Below are 19,106 nucleotides of genomic sequence, written 5' to 3' on the forward strand. Positions count from 1 at the left end.
GCTAGTTTTAAAGAGAGTAGTTCATTTAAAGAGGGAATATTTTATTTAGACTATCCCGTAGATTGTTTTAATTGCCCTATATGTTCACAAATTTTAGCTAGTTTCGGTAAATGGGCGAAGCATATAAATAATGTACATAAAAGCACTTCAATAAGAGTTATTTGCAAAAAATGTGGTAAATATTCGCAGTTCCATAACATAGCTTGCCACTACCCCAAGTGCAGGCCCAAGGAGGTGGATAACTCAGAGAAGAAGTATGCCTGCACGGTCTGTGGGTCTGCCTTCTACACTCGCTCGGGGCGGAGTCAACACATCAGACATAGGCATCCTGCGGTGAGGAATGAGGAAAGAAAGGAAGCTAGAGTGGTTGGGAAAACAAGTCGCTCTCGGGTATGGACAGAAGAGGAAATTGAATTATTGATTCAGCTCGAAATAAAATATGCAGGGATTAGAAATATTAATAAGTGTATAGAAAGTGAATTAAAAACAAAAACAAATAAGCAAATATCAGATAAGAGGAGGGACCTGGCCAAGAATAAGGTTAAAACGGATGAAGATTCTATGGTTTTATGGGAAGAGGGCGGGATGGGAGATATTTTAGAAGATATTCCTCCACGTGAGAAAATTAAACCTTTAAAAGATAAAATTTTAATTGATAGGTTTTTAACAGGAGTTAGGTGTAATGGGGCTCGTATTTTAGAGAAATTGGATTTTATTGAACAGCAATTAAATGCTTCTGCCACTGTAGCAGAAGGTTGGGGATTATTTGAGGAATTATGTAAATTGTTGATGAACTCTCCTCATGAAGATGTAGAGAATTTGGAAAATAATAAAGAAAATAATATACAGAATGATAATGGGAAACAAGGAAGAAAAGTGAGGAAGCCTCCTGATAAATATAATAGAAATAGAAAATATGCTGGGAGAAAAGCTAAATTTAGATTCTATCAAACCCTCTTTGAAAAAGATAAGAAAAGGTTGGCTAGGATCATTATGGGAGAACCTGATAAAGCGACATGTAAGATAGCAGTTAAGGAGATTGAAACCTATTATAAAGAAATTTTGGGTAGAGAAGGACATGGGAATACCAGAGGATAGCCAAAAGTAAAAGAAGTGGTAGATAATGAAATTTTAAATTGGCCTTTATCAATTGATTAAATTAGAGAAGCCTTAAGAGAGATTGATAATAGTAGTGCTCCTGGACCAGATGGAATTAAGGTTAAGGATTTATGGGATATTTATAATTTAGACAGTAGGATTTTAGTAAGGATTTTTAATATTTGGTTTTTAAATAGACAGATTCCAGAGTGTTTTAAAAGCAATCGTACAATCCTAATTCCTAAAGTCAAGGATCCACAAGAGTTGAAGAAAATATCATCTTGGAGGCCATTGACTATTGGTTCGATTTGGATTAGGTTGTATACAAAAATTTTAGCTAAAAGATTATCAAGTGCTGTTAAATTATGCCCCAGACAAAAAGGTTTTATCGCAGCCTCTGGCTGTGAGGAAAATATATCGATTTTAGAAAAGTTAATTAAAGGGGCCAAGAAAAATAAAGACGAAATAGCTGTTGTTTTTATTGATCTTGCTAAGGCATTTGATTCGGTTGGCCATGGTCACATTTTAAAGGGGTTAAAGAGATTTGGGATATCAGAGAGTTTTATTGATATTGTAAAGGATTTGTATACAGATTGCTACACTGAAATTAGTGTTGGTGAGGATAAGACAGAACCTATTTTAATTAAGAGTGGAGTTAAGCAAGGTGACCCGCTCTCCCCTATTTTATTTAATATAGCCATGGACCCTCTTTTATATAAATTGGAAGATGAAGGAGATGGTTTTATAGTGCAGGGTAGAAAGATAACTTCATTGGCCTTTGCCGACGATATCGCTATATTAAGTAGGTCCTATAAGGGGATGGTTAAGAATTTAAAAATTCTTAATCAGTTTTGTAAAAATTCAAGTTTAAAAGTAAATGTTAAAAAGACAAAGGGCTTTCATATTTTCCCAAGCATGGGAACATATGTTATCAACCCAAAAGATAAATGGGGATTAGGTGATGAATTAATTGATTATATTCAACCTGGTGAGTCTGAAAGATATCTAGGTGCAAGAATAGATCCATGGGTGGGAGTGGCTAATAATTCCCCTAAGGAAAAATTAATTGATTGGTGTGAAAGTTTATGTAAGGCTCCGTTAAAACCTGCGCAGAAATTGATAATTTTAAAAGTTTACATTTTAACGAGAGTTTTTTATTAATTACTTTTAATTGAGCCGCCACTTTATATGCTAAATGAATTAGATGTTTTAGTTAGGAACACTCTTAAAAAGATTTTATATCTTCCCCAGTGTACAACTGACGGGCTATTCTATGCTAGAACTAGAGATGGGGGTTTAGCAGTTACAAAATTTAGTACCCAAATTCCAAACATGTTAATTCGTAAATGGAGGAGACATATTGTCTCCAAAGATGATTGGATAGATTTCTCGTTTTTATATGCTGGGGAAAATTTAGTGGAGAAAATTTTAATATATAGTGCTAAAACGGCTAATCCTAAAACGTGGAGAGATGAAGAGTTTTTAAAATGGAGTAATTTAAGATGTCAGGGAATTGGTATTAAATATTTTAAAAATGATGGTATTAGTAATTCATTTTTAAAATATCCTTGCTTGGCCAAGTCCTCCTCTCTGATTGCGGCATTGCAAACGAGAGCGAATGTTTTTCCCACCAGGGAAGCTCTAGCAAGAGGACGGAAGATGGAGGAAGGGTTATGTAGATGGTGTGGTAAGGTCAAAGAGACAATTCCTCATATCTCTGGTCAGTGCATAAAAATGAAAGAAGCAAGAATTAAAAGACATAATAGGATAGTTAAAGCACTAATTGATAAAGTAGGAAACAAAGGATGTAAAATTTGGATTGAACCTTACCTTCATAATAAAGAAGGGAAGTTGAGAAAACCCGACCTCATTATTGAAAAGGAAGGAGTGGTAGCCGTTGTGGATGTCACAGTTAGATGGGAAGACAATGCTGACAGTGTGGAGGCAGCCCACATTGAGAAGGAGGCATACTACTCTGAGTTGGAGGAGGAGGTGCTGCAGTTCACTGGTGGGAAGATCATCCACTTCTTTGGATTTGTGGTTGGGGCGAGAGGTAAATGGAGTGAAAGAAATGATGAAATTTTTAAAATTTTAGGTATTGATAAATTTAAAAGTTTTAAAGAAAGTGTGTGCAGACTTGCTATGTATGCTACGACGGATATGTTGGCTCTTTTTAGCGATAAACAGTGAACCCGAACATTCATTTCGTGTATCCTGTGGATTTTAGATATATTTTAGATATAGATATATTTATTCTCCATATTTTAAATTTTATCAATGGGCTTTAGTTTTCATACTATTGACCTGTTGACTATGTTTAATTGTCCTTTCATGTAATTTAATTTAATTTTAAAATTAATTGAATAATAAATATTAATTATAGGTTAGATCTTGATTTTAGATTATCTTAGCTACTGAATACTAGATTGGACGGCGGACTGGCCGCATAGTAACCAGGAAAGGGCAGGTATTTACGCCTATACAAATAGTATAGTACAGAGAAGATAAAGAAGGTGCACTTGTTCACCTTCTCTAATAATACAAGAACAAAAGTATGTTCAGTGCATTTGAAACCTATAAAAAACCTTTTTTAAACACAATGCACACGTAATCTGTGGAACTCAATGCCACAAGATTGAGACAAAGTTTAGTATGTTCATAGAAAGGATTAGACATTTCTATGAACTGAAAACCGAACGCATGTGATGGTGCCACAGGTTTGCTTTGGAATGGAGGCTTCCCGAAAACGGAAAAAGCCTTTTAGAAACCGACCCCCAGATCCTATCAGGGAGTGGTCAAGGTTCAGCAATGAGTATGATTCAAAGTCATCCAACACCCTTTTCATCAAAGGTCTCAAAAGGCATGGAGTGGCCAGAGAGACTTAAGGGACATCCTCACACAGAGCACTAATTCTACTACCCCTAACCAAGAAGGTTCCTTTCCTTATGAGAACCTTAAGTTTCCAAGAAGACCATTTGCATTGGAAGCTGCCATGATCTGATGGCAGGATCCTTTCTGGAGTGATTCTTTTTGCCACATATGGCTCCATGTAGTTCCAGGAATTTCAGAAAGTGCTCTCTTTGGGCCCCATTAGCTAGTGGAATTGTGCTGGTGACTTTCACAGCAGAAAGTCCTGAGCTGGCACAGGCTCTTGCAGCAAGCAGTTTTGGATCTGGTGAGCTTTTTGGCCCCTTTTAGAGAAGGTTTACAGGCATCACATTTTGCTGAATGCTCTTTTCCCCAAGACAAAAAAGAGGCAATGTTTGTGCCCTTCCAAAACAGAGAAGTTAGCAGAGCAAGGACCAAAGCAACCTTAAAAGAGTAAATATTGGATTGAAACAGTAAAAATCCCCATATTCATGAGTGCACAACAGGATAGGAAAAAACTGTTTCTGTGACCATTCTGGCTTGTAGATGGTGGGGTGCCAAGGGATGATTAGAAGGGCAGAGTATTTGTACCTTCATGCAATGGAATGCATAGCCTGAGTTAGTATTAAAAAAAGCTTGTGTGGTCAGGCACTTGATTCTACATCAGGACCTCAGAGAGGCAATTTTATGAATAAGAAAGAGGACTGAAACAGAAAGGGGTAAGAGGAGGTGTCTGTTGAGGAAAGCAACAGACAAGATGAGGAAAAGCAGAACAGGAAATGACATTAATTCTTGGTACAAAGTTTGGTCTGCATGCATTAGTCATTTCCACACCTCAGCTGTACTTTTCCCACTATTCCATCCTCATTTATCCTGCAAAGTAAAACTCAATTCCTTTTAATTGGAAATAGGTCTCAGTCCATGTACGTTGATTGAAGCCTTAATTCCCACCTTATCTAACAATAGCTGCTATCTGGAACAAGCTTTGTAATTTTATGTTAACAGCAGAGCAAGCATTTTTGTAGCCTGAAATTTCCAGAGAGCTAAATTACATCACAGCAATACTTTGCCTCTAATCTCACCAACATTTCCTGACCCATTTGTGATAGTCATAGAAGATGGTAGAACATGGGAAAGAGAAAGACTTACCTTTTCTCTGCCTCAGATGAATGTACACAATAGACTGATTTGCTCTTAGGAAGCCTCAGAGAAGACATTACATTGGAATGTGTTTCTTTGGGTGAAGAGGATTCGGACTTTGGTGTCACAATTTTCTCTTTCTTAACAGAGTGTTGTGCATGGTCACAGGGAGGCTTGAAGTTTCCTAGTTCTATGAGCACAAACCAAAAGATTAAACAACCAATTTAATTAAATACCATGATGTTTCACCAATGAATAAGGAACACAGAGACTGGCAACAAGACCACAAACCACTACATTGTGCATTCCTCACTCAATATGCCCACCTTCAGAGGTGTCTGGGTATACGCACAAAATTGCATTCAAAACACCATAGTTTATTGGTTGACAAAATAATATCACCGTCTCAATAACTAGAGCTACTCTCCTACTGTTAAAAATATTACTTGGTATATTTATATTCTGTAGAAAAATTGTTTCAGTACTGGAAAAGTTCTCTGATCTGCAGAATACTAACAGTTCAAACCAGATGCAAAAAGCAATTTGCAGTCTCTCTCACTCACTTTGGAGTTCGGACAAGAGCAGATATCAGAAACTTAAAGTAATAGACAACAGATGTAATTATCTCAAAACCAAGTGTTACAGACCCAGGAAATTCTGATTAAAGGTTACATTTAACAGTAAACCAAATATGTTATGATATGGAAATACACAGGTAAGGCACGCAAACAATCTGAATTCTGACCTCTAGAGAAGCCATGGAACAACAATGTAATTATGATTAAGAAATTTTAGAGTTTATGGGCCCAGATTAGATGAAAAATGGTTGCTTACCTTACAGCAGCAATTATGTATTCCACTCTTGGGACATGTATGCCCACATGCTGGATTACAAACTCTTTTGGCTAGCAGTATCCTTTGGGCCTGGTCCCTGAATGTCATGTCTCTTCCACCCAGGGACACAAAAAGCAGAGAGGGGTCAGTTGTGTCAATACAGGATTCAGATGGTATAAGACTCCGCAGAAGCAGGGAAAAAGGGCAGGTTGTAGAATACATATTGACAACATCGTGAAGAATTACAGTTACTGTAAGGAGAGTAACTTTTTCCTTCTGAGTGCTTGTCCATATATATTCCATTCCTGCAAACAGTGACTAATATAATGGAGGAGCGTGCTCAGATCTGCTTAAATAAAGATTGCAACACAGCTCTACCAAAATGGGTATTAGATCTAGATGCCTCTCCAAAAGAATAGTGTTTAGCAACTGGATGTACTGGTCCCCAAGTGGCTGCTTTACAAATTTCAGAGACCTGAAGAGCTTTATATAAACTTGAAAGCTAGTATCTCTCACCAACAGAAGTTGGGCCAATAAAAGACATTACCTCACCTTGTCTCTCTAATATCCTGGGGCTGACACAATTACACCACCACAGCATACCTACAAATTTCAGCAAGACACTTCTAAAAGCTGCACAAATGGCTTGTTCTCTGATTAAATGAGCTCTGACCTGATCAAGTGGATCTAATCTAACTAACTGAGTACAAAGCTTGATACAATCTGAAATCTATCTGGACAATCTCTGAACAAATCTTTTGTGACACACTGTCTGAAAGCAACACCCCCAGAAACTCCATATCCAGCAATGTCATAATTATATGTTAACTGTGCAAAGTATGCCTTCTGTGATATGATTTTAAAAGCCTTGATCTGCTGAACATTAATATCTTTTTTGATTGTATGTGTTACCATAGTATGTGAAGTTATAAAATATTATTATATGTATTATGATACAAAACTATTCAAGATAGTTAAGTCCAAAGCAGACTGTGAAGCGTTACAAAGGGATCTCACAAAACTGGGTAACAAAATGGCAGATGAAATTCAGTGTTGATAAATACAAACTAATGCACATCGGAAAATAATCTCAACTATACATATGAAATGATGGGGTCTAAATTAGCTGTTACCACTCAAGCAAGAGATCTTGGCATCATTGTGGGTAGTTTTCTGAAAACATCGACTCAATGGGCAGTGGTGCTACTGACAGGTCTAGTAGTGTGCCAAACCACTGTTGGCACGGCCACACATGGGCTATAAGAATAACCCTTGCCACGTTCCACTTGACTTTCAGGAGGACCTTGTGCACCAGAGGCACTGGAGAAAACGCCTAGAATAGAAGCTTGGTCCAGGGAAGCAGGAAGGTGTCTGACAGGAAGCTCAGGCTGTGACTGGGCAGCAAGCAAAACTGTTGACGTTTCCTGTTGTGCCTGGTTGTGAACCGGTATACCTGGGGAGACTCCCCCCTCTGGAAGATTTATCTGGTCATCTCTGGGAGAAGGGACTACTTGTTGTGAGAGGAAATATATCTGCTGAGGTGATCTGCCAGGAGTTCTGAGCTCCTGGAAGATGGGAAGCCTTGCAGTGAATGGAGCGAGTGGAGGTCACAGATGACCTCTGGGCACAGGGTGGAAGAGTTCGCTCCTCCCTCTTTTTCCATGTAAAACATGCTACCATGTTATCATAGAAGATAGGGTTGGAAGGGACCTCAGGAAGTCAACTAGTCCAACCCCCTGCTCAAAGCAGAACAAATCCCAACTAAATCATCCCAGTCAGGGCTTTGTCAAGCTGCGCCTTAAAAACCTCTAAGGATGGAGATTCCACCACCTCCCTAGGTAACCCATTCCAGTGCTTCACCACCCTCCCAGGGAAAACCTTTTTCCTAATATCCAATCTAGACCTCCCCCACTGCAACTTGAGACCATTGTTCCTTGCTGTCATCTGCCACCACTGAGAACAGCCTAGCTCCATCCTCCCTGGAACCCTCCTTCAGGTAGTTGAAGGCTGCTATCAAATCCCCCCTCATTCTTCTCTTCTGCAAATTAAACAAGCTTAGCTCCCTCACCCTGTCTTCATAAGTCATGTTCTCCAGTCCCCTAATCATTTTTGTTGCCCTCTGCTGGACTTGTTCCAATCTGTCCACATCCTTTCTGTAGTGGGGGTCCCAAAATCGGACACAATACTCCAAATGTGGCCTCACCAATGCCAAATAGAGGGGAATAATCACTTCCCTCGATCTGCTGGCAATGCTCCTACTAATGCAGCCCAATATGCTGTTAGCCTTCTTGGCAATAAGAGCACACTACTGACTCATATCCAGCTTCTTGTCCACTGTAACCCCCAGTGTTGTTCATAAGCACTCGTACTACTTTGCCCGTGATCTGGGGAAGGAACACTTGGCAAGCTAAGCAGACCGCTCTGAGCTCTCTGACATTTGTGTAGGGAGAGACCACAGGCCCTGGGTCCTTAGGTGTTTGAGGTGGGCTCCCAAAATTAGAGATACTGTCAACTAAGGGATGACAGAGGGTATGCCCACAACTACTGACTCGGGGTCCTTCCACCAGTTGAGGGAGGTGAGGACCACGGTGGGAACCGTAAGCACTGAACTCAAATGGTGTCTGTCTGGTGAGTATACTGAAGCCAACCACATCTATAGGGGTCTGAGGCACAGCTTTGCATGCAAGTGCATGCAGCCACATATCGTAAAACCTTGAGGCAAAACTGGGCTGTCGTGATGGGCTGTGTGTTGAACCTGGATATCAGATCCGACATTGTCTGGAATCAAGCCTCTGGAAGAAAGACTCTGGCCTGGGTCAAGTCTAGCACAGCCCCGATGGGTGCTGCTGACAGACCAAAGGGGAGGACAGTGAATTGGTAATGGGTCTGGGTTTACTATAATCCTGAGGAACCTTCTGTAAACTCGGAAGATGGAAAAAGGCATCTTTCAAGTTGAGGGTAGAGTACCAGTCCTCTGGATCCAGGGAGGGAGTGTTGGATGCCAGGGAGACCACATGGAACTTCAGTTCCTTGAGATATTTATTGAGGTGGCACAAGTACAGAATGGGTCGAAGACCCCCTTGACTTTCAGGATTAGGCAATATTGGGGAATAAAACCCCTTTCCTCTCAAGTACTGAGGCACCTTCTCCACTGCCTCCACCCATAGGAGGGCTTGCACCTCTTGGGCTAGAAGTTGCTCGTGAGAAGGGTCCCTGAAGAGGGAGGGAGGGGTGGAAGAAAACATGTATGTAATTGTCCTCCATCGTACTCAGCACACAGCGATTTGAGGTGATAAGGGCTGAAGTAGAAGAGTCGGTCTGAAGGGGGGCAAGGAACTGGTATAGTGCCTTCTGGCACACCTTCAGAAGTTCTTGTGGCCTCCTGAGTGTCTGTGTGACTCCAGTAGTGAGGCTGAGGAGGATGGGAGCAGTTGCTGATGTTTGTAACCCCTATTCCTTTTCTTGAACAGATTCTGCCACAGTGGTGGAGCTGTGGAAGTGGAATGCTGGAGCTTGAAATGCTTTCTCAAAGGAGCTGGAGAGTAGGGGCCCAAGGATATGAGGGTAGTCCTGGAGTCCTTCAGGCCATGGAGATTTGTGTTGAGGTATGTTGTGTGTGGAGGTGTTTTTGGTTTTGTTTTTTTTTTGGGAGAAAAGGTACCATCAAATGGGAGGTCCTGGATTGATTGTTGAACATCTTGTGCATGCCTGGAGGACTGAAGCCATGAGCTTCCCCTCGAGACCACTGCAGAAGCCACGGTTCTGGCTGTAGTATCCAGGGCTGCTTAGAGTGAAGCTCTGGATATAACCTTCCCTTCTTCTATTAGGGTGGAAAACTTTTGCCTGGAGTCCTGAGGCAGTGAGAGTCTTTAAACTTTGCCATAGAGTCCCATATATTGTAATCATTCCTCCCAAGCAGGGCTTGTTGGTTTAAATACAAACTTGTAACCTGCCCATCAAATACATTTTTCTGTCAAATAGGTCTAGTGTCTTTAAGCTCTCATGTTTGGGAGTAGCGCTTATCTGGCCTTGCCTGTCCCTCTCATTGGCTGCTGTGATCACAAGGGATGCGGGAGAAGGGTGAGTACAAGTATTCATACCCCTTGGCTGGCACACAGGCTTCTCTGCCCTCTTTGAAGTGGGAGGGAGAGAAGATGGGTCTGCCACAGGGACTTAACGAGACCCATAATAGCCTCATTGCTGGGCAGGGCCCAACTTGGATGGTGCTGCTGCAGCCAAAATGTCAATAAGGCTATATGATGATTCCTTGAGCACCTTGACCTCCAGTCCTAGGTTAGCAGCTACCCTTTTTAGAAGCTCCTGATGGGCTCTAAAGTCATTAGGTGGCAGTCAGCTCCTCGGTCGCAAGAAGGCTTCATCTGGGGAGGAGGAGGAGGAAGAGGCCTGAACTGGAGGGGGGAGGGGAGAGGGCGGCTTCCTCGTCTTAGAATCATAAAATTGGAAGGGACCTCAGGAGGTATCTAGTCCAACCCCCTGCTCAAAGCAGGACTAACCTCAGCTAAATCATCCCAGCCAGGGCTTTGTCAAGCCGCAGCTTAAAAACCTCTAAAGATGGAGATTCCACCACCTCCCTAGGTAACCATTCCAGTGCTTCACCACCCTCCTAGCGAAAAACTTTTTCCTAATGTCCAACCTACACCTCCCCACTGCAACTTGAGACCGTTGCTCCTTGTTCTGTCATCTGCCACCACCGAGAACAGCCTAGCCCCATCCTCCCTGGAACCCCCTTTCAGGTAGTTAAAGGCTGCTATCAAATCCCCCCTCACTCTTCTCTTCTGCAGACTAAACAAGCCTAGTTCTCTCAGCCTCTCCTCCTAAGTCTTGTGCTCCAGCCCCCTCATCATTTTTGTGGCCCTCCGCTGGACTCTCTCCAACTTCTCCACATCCTTTTTGTAGTGGGGGGCCCAAAACTGGACACACTACTCCAAATGCGGCCTCACCAGTGCCGAATAGAGGGGAATAATCACTTCCCGTGACCTGCTGGCAATGCTCTTACTAATGCAGCCCAATATGCTATTAGCCTTCTTGGCAACCAGGGCACATTATTGACTCATATCCAGCTTCTTATCCACTGTTACCCCCAGGTCCTTTTCTGCAGAACTGCTGCCCAGCTCGTTGGTCCCCAGTCTATAGCTGTGCATGGGATTTTTCCGTCTTAAGTGCAGGACTCTGCATTTGTCTTTGTTGAACCTCATCAGATTTCTTTTGGCCCAATCCTCCAGTTTGTTTAGGTCCTTCTGTATCCTATCCCTACCTTTCAGGGTATCTACCACTCCCCCTAGCTTAGTCTTCTTCTGCCCTAATTATAATCTCCAGTCCCACGTCCTGCATGTTGGTACCGGTCTCGGTACTGGAGTCGGGGTTGGGCGCTGAATGAAGTGGTCCTCCTCTTGGATGCAGCCAAGTAGGACTGGTGGGGATGGTGGTCCCTGTACTGAGGGAAAGCCACATGGATTCCAGAATGGCCACTGGATCTGCAATGGCCACTGTCCTCAAGGCCAGGTCTGGGCCAGGGGACCTGCACTGGGAACTGGTGGGATGTAGGATGGGTAGTGACGGTGGCTCTTAGGTTGGGTGCAGGGCTCCGCCTCTGACTCCAAAGAGTCCTCCTGAGATGACCATGGGGAGCGGTACCCCTCGCTTCTGCCGACTGGTGCCAAGGGTCCAGGACCGGTGCCAGATCGGGGAAGGCTTCACTGATGATAGGAGGGCTGGCTTGCCTCTGGCTGGGGAATAGCTCGGGGCCCCATGCTCCCTTCTGCTCTTCACGCTCATCGGAGCTGGCAGTTGTCCCAGTGGGGTCAGTAAGTCCCTGGCCACTGCTAATGCCTCCAGGGTAGAAGGCATCACAATCCCGCTGGCACCAGAATGACTCCTGGGTGTTGGTGGGAGGTCCCACACTGGATTCAACAGCCCCTGTGAGCGGTGCCGCTAGGGGACGGGGGGGTGGAGGAGCAGTCCAACGAGGGGTGCACTGTGTTGCATTTGTCCTCTCTCAGTACCAGGGAGCGTCCCCTTTTGGACTACCGCTAGTTATGTTTCTTCCTCAGCACTGGGGATGGAGAATGGACGCTAAATGGAGTGGTGCAATGGCCCCCCTCTTGGATGGAACCAAGTACGACTGGTGGGATGGTGGTCCCGGTAACGAGGGAAAGCCCCATGGATTCCAGAACGACCACTGGATGCTCAGTGCCAGAGGGGTACTTCACACCAAAGCAGAAGTGCTCGGTCCAACGCTGGTCTAAGTGAGGCTTCCATTAGGACAGCCCTCAGTCTATCCTCCATCTTTCTCTTTCTTTCTTTGTACAAGGCTTAACGTTCCAGCAGATTTGACAGCACTCTCATATGTGAACCTCTCCCAGACCCTTCAGACAACTGGAGTGTGGGTCATTCACTGGCACAGGCTTGCCACAGGAGGCACAAAGTTTGAAGTCCAGGGATAGGAGCATGCCTGGCTCTGGGGCGGAGGGAGCCCCTCTACACTAAGAAAGGGGGACTAAAAATATGCATACTACTACTACTAAACTACGATGAATAAACTAAGCTGAAGAGAAAACCACTGAATAATGTCTTGATGAAGCAAAAGGAGTTGTTCTAGTGACCACAATGGGCGGTAAAAAAAAGGAACCGAAAGGGTACAGGACCAGGAATCTACTTACACCAGCGCATAAATGCACGGCACCAGAGGGCATTAGAGCTGACCCAACGGATACCACTGAGGGAAAATTCCCTGGCGATGGCACATGTACACCTAACATGGAATGGATATGAGCATGCACTCAAAGAACTGATTTTCATTTTTTTTTGTAGTTAGTTTTGATTTTGTTGAAAGTTTAAAATGAAATTCCATTGAATTAAAAACCTATTACTGAAGCTTAAAATGTATCATAACTATGAAAATAATGGATAAAAATTAAGAATTTTAGTTCCTTGATAATTTAAGTTTAGAGAAATTACAGTTCTCAGAATGCTAATTTAATTGCTATATCTGAACATTCTGCAAAAAGGAGCCATAATTCCTGTTTATGTCAGAATAAAGCACAGGATACTTGACCAACAGGCATTTTAGAAGTGCAACACATTTTTAAAACTATAAAATTAATACTGCCATCCATTTTCACAAGATACTCCAGGAATAAACATGATTAAGAAATAAAGAATGACTTTTCCTACCTGTGGTGGCTGATGGGGATAGAATGGTTTTGTTTGAAGTTAAACTTGGCGTCAGTGGTATGCTTCGCTTCTTTATCCGCTCTATTAAAGATTCAAATTCATCTTCTGAGCTATCTGGTCCTAATGCTGCAGTTTGTCGTAGTATCACGGTCTGCGTGTTGTTCCCAGCACACTCCTCCCAATCTCTTTCTTTCCCATCAAGAGATGAATTTGGACTACATTTGGAAATATCAAGCTCTTTCTGTTTTTGTGAAGAGGACTGCTTTACATGCTGCAGATGGTTTTTCAAGTCCCGCTCTTCACTTTCTTGGCAGTGGTCACGCCCCGTACTTTTTATGAAAACAGAATCATCACTTCCACTGTCACACAAAATCTCTGGATACAGCCATTCCTGAAAATAAGTGTTTTCCTTTCCAGAAGTCTCTGGCTTCTTCTGGGTGTGAACATTCTTCACTACTATAATTGAAAAAAAAAATAAAAAAACCCACTAACATCACTTCAGAGACTTCATCATTTTCTGCTTTAAGGCAAGTTAATCAGATTCTTTGGAAAACATGAAAACACCAGGCAGAGAAAGGTACGTCAGGAACTTCCTCCAATCCATGCTCATTCGCACCCAGGATCATACTACTTTCTAATTGCACTGTAGATAATATACAATCAAAAGGGTATGTATTTGTGGTCTATGTTGTGCCAGCACAATGGGCTTAACTGAGCCTGATACAAGATATGAATAGCTAGAAAACACTTTCTTACAGGCCCTCTTCCTGATAAAAGAAAAATGTGCATAGGTGCAGAAGCTAAAACTTTGTTTTTAGCTGAACATTATACAGTCAATTTTATTTCTTAAATATGCAGCACGTGAAAGGGCACTGAAGGGAAATGGGAGAAGACTTGCTTTTGGCAGCTGGATTTTCTTTGAAGTAAAAGATTCAAACATGGAAAGGATTTTAAAGACTATCATAACTAAAGAACAATTGAGATATTGATATCTCAGTGTTAGCAGCAGCATAACAGGATGGAAGAAAAAGGGGGAATGGAGGAATGGGATACAGACTGAGGGCTTGTCTCCACTACAGTTAGGTCGACATAAGGTAGCTTCGGACGGGTAGCCGTGTTAGTCTGTATACAGCAAAAACAACGGGAGTCCTGTAGCACTTTAAAGACTAACAAATTTCTGCGGGCATAAACTTTCGTGGGCTGCAACCCACTTCGTCAGATGCATGAAGTGGAAATCATAGATAGGAGGTATATATATATGTACACACACACATCCAAGGGTAAGAAATACTACAATGGGGAGGGCAAGTGCTAACAAAGTCAGTTCAGTTAGAGTAGATGACGCCTAGTCACAACCATTGACTAGAATGTGTGAACAGTGACCATTACTACTTGTAATGAGAGAACCATTCCAAGTCCCTATTCAGACCCAGTCTGATTGTGTCATCTCATTACAAGTAGTAATGGTCACTATTCACACATTCTCTCCTTCTAATCAACGGTTGTGACTAGGCCTCATCTAACTCTAACTGAACTGACTTTGTTAGCACTTGCCCTCCCCATTGTTGTATTTCTTTCTTACACACACACACACACACACACACACACACCCCTGTGATTTCCACTTCATTCATCTGACGAAGTGGGTTGCAGCCCACGAAAGCTTATGCCCGCAGATACTTGTTAGTCTTTAAGGTGCTACAGGACTCTAGTTATATGGTAGCTTATATCAGTGTCTACACTACAATCATCCTCCCGCCAAAGTAAATGCCCTACTACATTGATGTAATAACTCCACCTCCACAAGAAACATAAGGCTTATGTCTGGTGTAGTTAGGCCGATGCAGAGACTGTGTAGACACTGCGTCCCTTACATCTGGTGTTTGCTGTCTTGTCATTTTCACCACAGGGGCTGTGAAATGGACAAGAAAGCTGGGCAGCTAGAGCCCAGCTACCCGTCCCCTGGAGAACTGGGTGCCTTTGGACCTCTTCTCCCCCATCCCCCGGGACCCTGGGCGAGAGGCCCAACCTCTCATCCCTCCCCACTCTTTGTAACAGCCTTTTATGTACTTGAAAACTTATGTCCCCACCTCCCAGTCTTCTCTTCTCCAGACTAAACAAACCCAGTTTTTTCAATCTTCCCTCATAGGTCATGTTTTCTAGACTTTAATCATTTTTGTTGCTTTTCTTTGGACTTTCTCCAATTTGTGTACATCTTTCCTCCAGCTGAGGCCTGATCAATACAGAGTAGAGAGAAAGAATTACTTCTTGTGTCTTGCTTACAACACTCTCCTACCAATACAACCAAGAATGAAGATTGCTTTTTTTTGCAAGTGTTACACTGTTGACTCATATTTAGCTTGTGATCTACTATGATGCCCAGATCCCTTTCCGCAGTACTCCTTCCTAAACAATCATTTCCCATTTTGTACGTGTGCAACTGATTACTCCTTCCTAAGTGGAGCACTCTGTATTTGTCCTTATTGAATTTCATCCTACTTACATCAGATCATTTATCTAGGTTATCCAGATCACTTTGAATTTTAATCCTATCCCCCAGAGAACTTGCAATCCCTCCCAGCTTAGTATCCTCTGCAAACTTTATAAATATACGCTCTATGAAGGAGAAAATTAATCCAGCAAAAGGGAACAGAAAAGACAGTTACTAACCATCTGTAACTGTTGTTCTTTGAGATATGCTGCTCATGTTCATTGCAAACAGGTGCTCGTGTGCCACACATACAGTCGCCGGAAGGTTTTTCTCTTAGTGATATCTGTAGGCTTGGCTCTGGAGTCCGCTGAAATCATGCCTCCACGGAGTCCTATATAGGGCCTTGCCAAACTGCCCCCCACACCCCCTAACCTCTTAAGTTCCTTTTTTCAGGATGACTCCGACAGAGGGGTAGGCAAGTGGGTCTTGGAATGGACATGAGCGACAGCTCTCAAAGAACAGTTACAGAAGGTAGTAACTGTCTTTTCTTTGAGTACTTGCTCATGTCGATTCTAAGCAGGTGACTCCCAAGCAGAACCATAGGAGAAGGGGTTGGAGCTCAATGTACTACTGATTGCAGCACTGCTCTACTGATGACCATGCCCATCCCTTGCTTGTTGAGTAATGGCATAGTGCACCGCTAAGGTGTGGATGGATGATTATATTGCAGCATTACAGATATGCTGGATCAGGACCTGAGCTAGGAATGCTGTTGAGGATCCCTGAGCCCTTGTGGAGTGAGTTGTCAGTGCTGTGGCCGGTATCTTTGCCAGGTCATAACAGGCCTGATACACAACATGATCCATGAAGAGATTCTTAGGATGAAGGGCCTTCCAGTTTCATCTCAATCTGCTACTGCTACAAAGTCATTTTTCTAAAAGATTTAGTCCTTTCTATATAGAAGGCTAAAGCCCACCTAACATCCAACGAACAAAGCCTTTGTTCTTGGCTGTTGGCATGTGGTTTTGGGTAGAAGACAGGGAGAAAACATCCTGGTTTGAGTGAAACTCTGACACTACCTTTGGAAGAAAAGCTGGGTGCAGATGCAGGTGAACCGAGTCTTTGAAGAAGACTGTAAGGAGGTGCCAGTGTGAGGGCCTTGAACTAGAGGAAGTAAAGAGAAAAACTACCTTCAATGATAAGTAGAGGAGTGAAAATGTCGCTAATGGTTCAAACAGTGGTTTCATCAGTGTTGATAGCACTAGATTAAGATCCCATTGGGGAATCAGCTGACTCATCTGAGGGTATAACCTGTCAAGGCCAAAGCATCACAGTGTGATTACCAAAGACCAAGCAGCCTGATACCCCAGGGATGAAAAGCCAAGATTGCAGCCAAGTGGACAATGAAAGCCCCTGATGCTTAAGGTGTAACAAGTAGTCCAAAATAGGAGGTATGAATGATAGTTCCGGCAGAATATTCTTCTGCATGGCCCAGATGAAGAATCTCTTACATTTGGCCAGGTAGGTGGCCCTAGTAGAAGGTCTCCTACTACCAAGGATGATCTCCCTGATCTGTTCCAAACTCCAGCTCCAGAGGGTTCAGCCATGGAGGTTCCAAGTCGTGAGGTGGAGAGATTCTAGGTTGGAATGACGAAAGCGGCCGTGATCCTGAATGATGAAGTCTGGCACTAACAAAAGACTGAGATGAGTCTCCACCGAAAGGTCAAGAAGCGTGGTATACCAATATTGGCATGGCCAAGCTGGAGCTACCAGGACCTTGTGGACCAGCGGAATTGGCAGAAACATGTAGCACAGTAGACCTCTCCTCGGGATGAGGAACGTATCCACAATTGACCCTGGACTGTGATTTTGGAAAGAGCAAAACTGTGTGCACTTTCTGTTGGATCTCATCACAAATAAGTTTATGAGGGGAATCCCCCACTTTCAGAAGATGTCGTTCACCACATCCGGACAAAGAGACCATTCGTGAGTGGAGACTGACCTGCTGAGGTGATCTGCCAGCACATTCTGTGATCCCAGCAGGTAAGATGCCTCTAGGTAAATTGCATGAGCTATGTAGATGTCGCAGGTCAAAGGCTTCCTGGCACAGAGGAGAGGAGCATGCTCCATCCTGTCTGTTTATATAGAACATCACCATTGTATTGTCTGTTCTTACTGACACACACTTCCTTGGCAAGTGACTACTGTAAACTTGACATGCGGGGTGTACCCCTCTCAGCTCCCTCACATTAATGTGGGTTGACAGTTCTTCTTAGGACCAAAGACCTTGGGTCCTGAGTTTTCCTAGATGAGCCCCCCAGCCTGTCGCTGAAGCATCGGTGACCAAGGTCAGAGACGGAGAGGTGAAGGGGACTCCTGCAAACTGACTGGGGTACACCACTAATGAAGCATCTCCAACACGGATGAGAGGATTGAAATCACTCTGTCTATGGGATCTCGAGATGGGCAGTAAACTGAGGCCAGCAAAGGCCTGAGGTGCAGCCTGGAGTGCTGGACGACGTAAATGCATGCAGTTCCTGGCAGTAGTAGTGGGATACCGTTTCCATTCTTCTATGATGGAACATATGGCTTGAAACTGGCAGTCTGGGAGGTAAGCCCTGGCCTGGTTTGAATCTAGCACTGCTCCTATGAACTCTGTTCTCTGGGTAGGAGTCAGGGAAGATTTCTGCACATTGACCAGAAGGCCTAACCTGTTGAAAGATGATCTTATGAATTTTACATCCATTTCCACCCGTTCTCTGAAGTGGCCCTTGATCAGCCAATTGTCCAAGTATGGATAAACTTGAATTTTCAATTTCCTGATAAACAGGCCATGACTGCCATGCACTTTGTGAACATTCTGGGAGCTGCCAAGAGGCCAAATGGAAATACCATGAATTGATAGTGGGACCAAATGACCACAATGCAAAGAAACCTTCTGTGTCTCAGGATGATTGACACATGGAAGCATGCATCCTTCAAGTCAAGGGCAGGATACCAATCCCTTGGATCCAAGGAGGGAATAACTGAGGCCAAAGAGACCATGTGGAACCTCAACTCCTTCATGAATCTGTTGAGTCTTTGTAAGTCCAGAATGGGTCTGAGGCCGCCTTTGGCTTTTGAGATTAGGAAGTATTGGGAATAAAACCCCTTTCCCCTCAGCTCCCAAGGAACCTCTTCTACTGCTCCTAACTGTAGGAGCATTTGCACCTTGGATGAGAAGTTGCTCGTGAGAGGGATGCCTGAAGAGGGACTCGGAAGTGCAGGGGGTGTGGGTGGAAGGGAGGAAGGAAGAGAGATGAATTGGAGGGAGTATCCCAGTTCTACCATGCACTAACACCCAATTCTGAAGTGACCTATGTCCACACATGGTACAAGTGGGATAACCAGTTTAAAAATAAATGAGGATGCGGGATTTGGGTTGGTATGTCATCCTTGGGTGCACCCTTCAAGTTTTGGGAGGTCGTCTTGCCAGGCCTGCCTCATGGCTGGTGGAGGGCTGAAGTTTCCTCCTGAATTCCTGCCCCTTTTGTGGCTGAAG

The 19,106-nt window shown here is 43.4% G+C and overlaps 1 protein-coding gene across 4 annotated transcripts in view; it reads right to left on the minus strand.

The window, feature by feature from the left end:
* The window catches only part of GCNA (germ cell nuclear acidic peptidase), a 43,793-nt gene that overhangs the window by 16,196 nt on the left and 8,491 nt on the right, over nucleotides 1-19,106 (minus strand). For all 4 annotated transcript variants that reach the window (XM_067547918.1, XM_067547917.1, XM_067547921.1 and 1 more), the window contains 2 exons: nucleotides 13,135-13,590; nucleotides 5,116-5,296 (listed from right to left, as the gene is read on the minus strand). In XM_067547918.1, coding sequence (XP_067404019.1) covers nucleotides 5,116-5,296; nucleotides 13,135-13,590 — 637 coding nt within the window. The remainder of the gene's footprint in view (nucleotides 1-5,115; nucleotides 5,297-13,134; nucleotides 13,591-19,106) is intronic.

This window comes from Emydura macquarii, unplaced genomic scaffold (assembly GCF_026122565.2).
Source record: "Emydura macquarii macquarii isolate MOO-44397 ecotype Brisbane River unplaced genomic scaffold, CSIRO-AGI_Emac_v2 contig_1253, whole genome shotgun sequence".
Taxonomy (NCBI): Eukaryota; Metazoa; Chordata; order Testudines; family Chelidae; genus Emydura; species Emydura macquarii.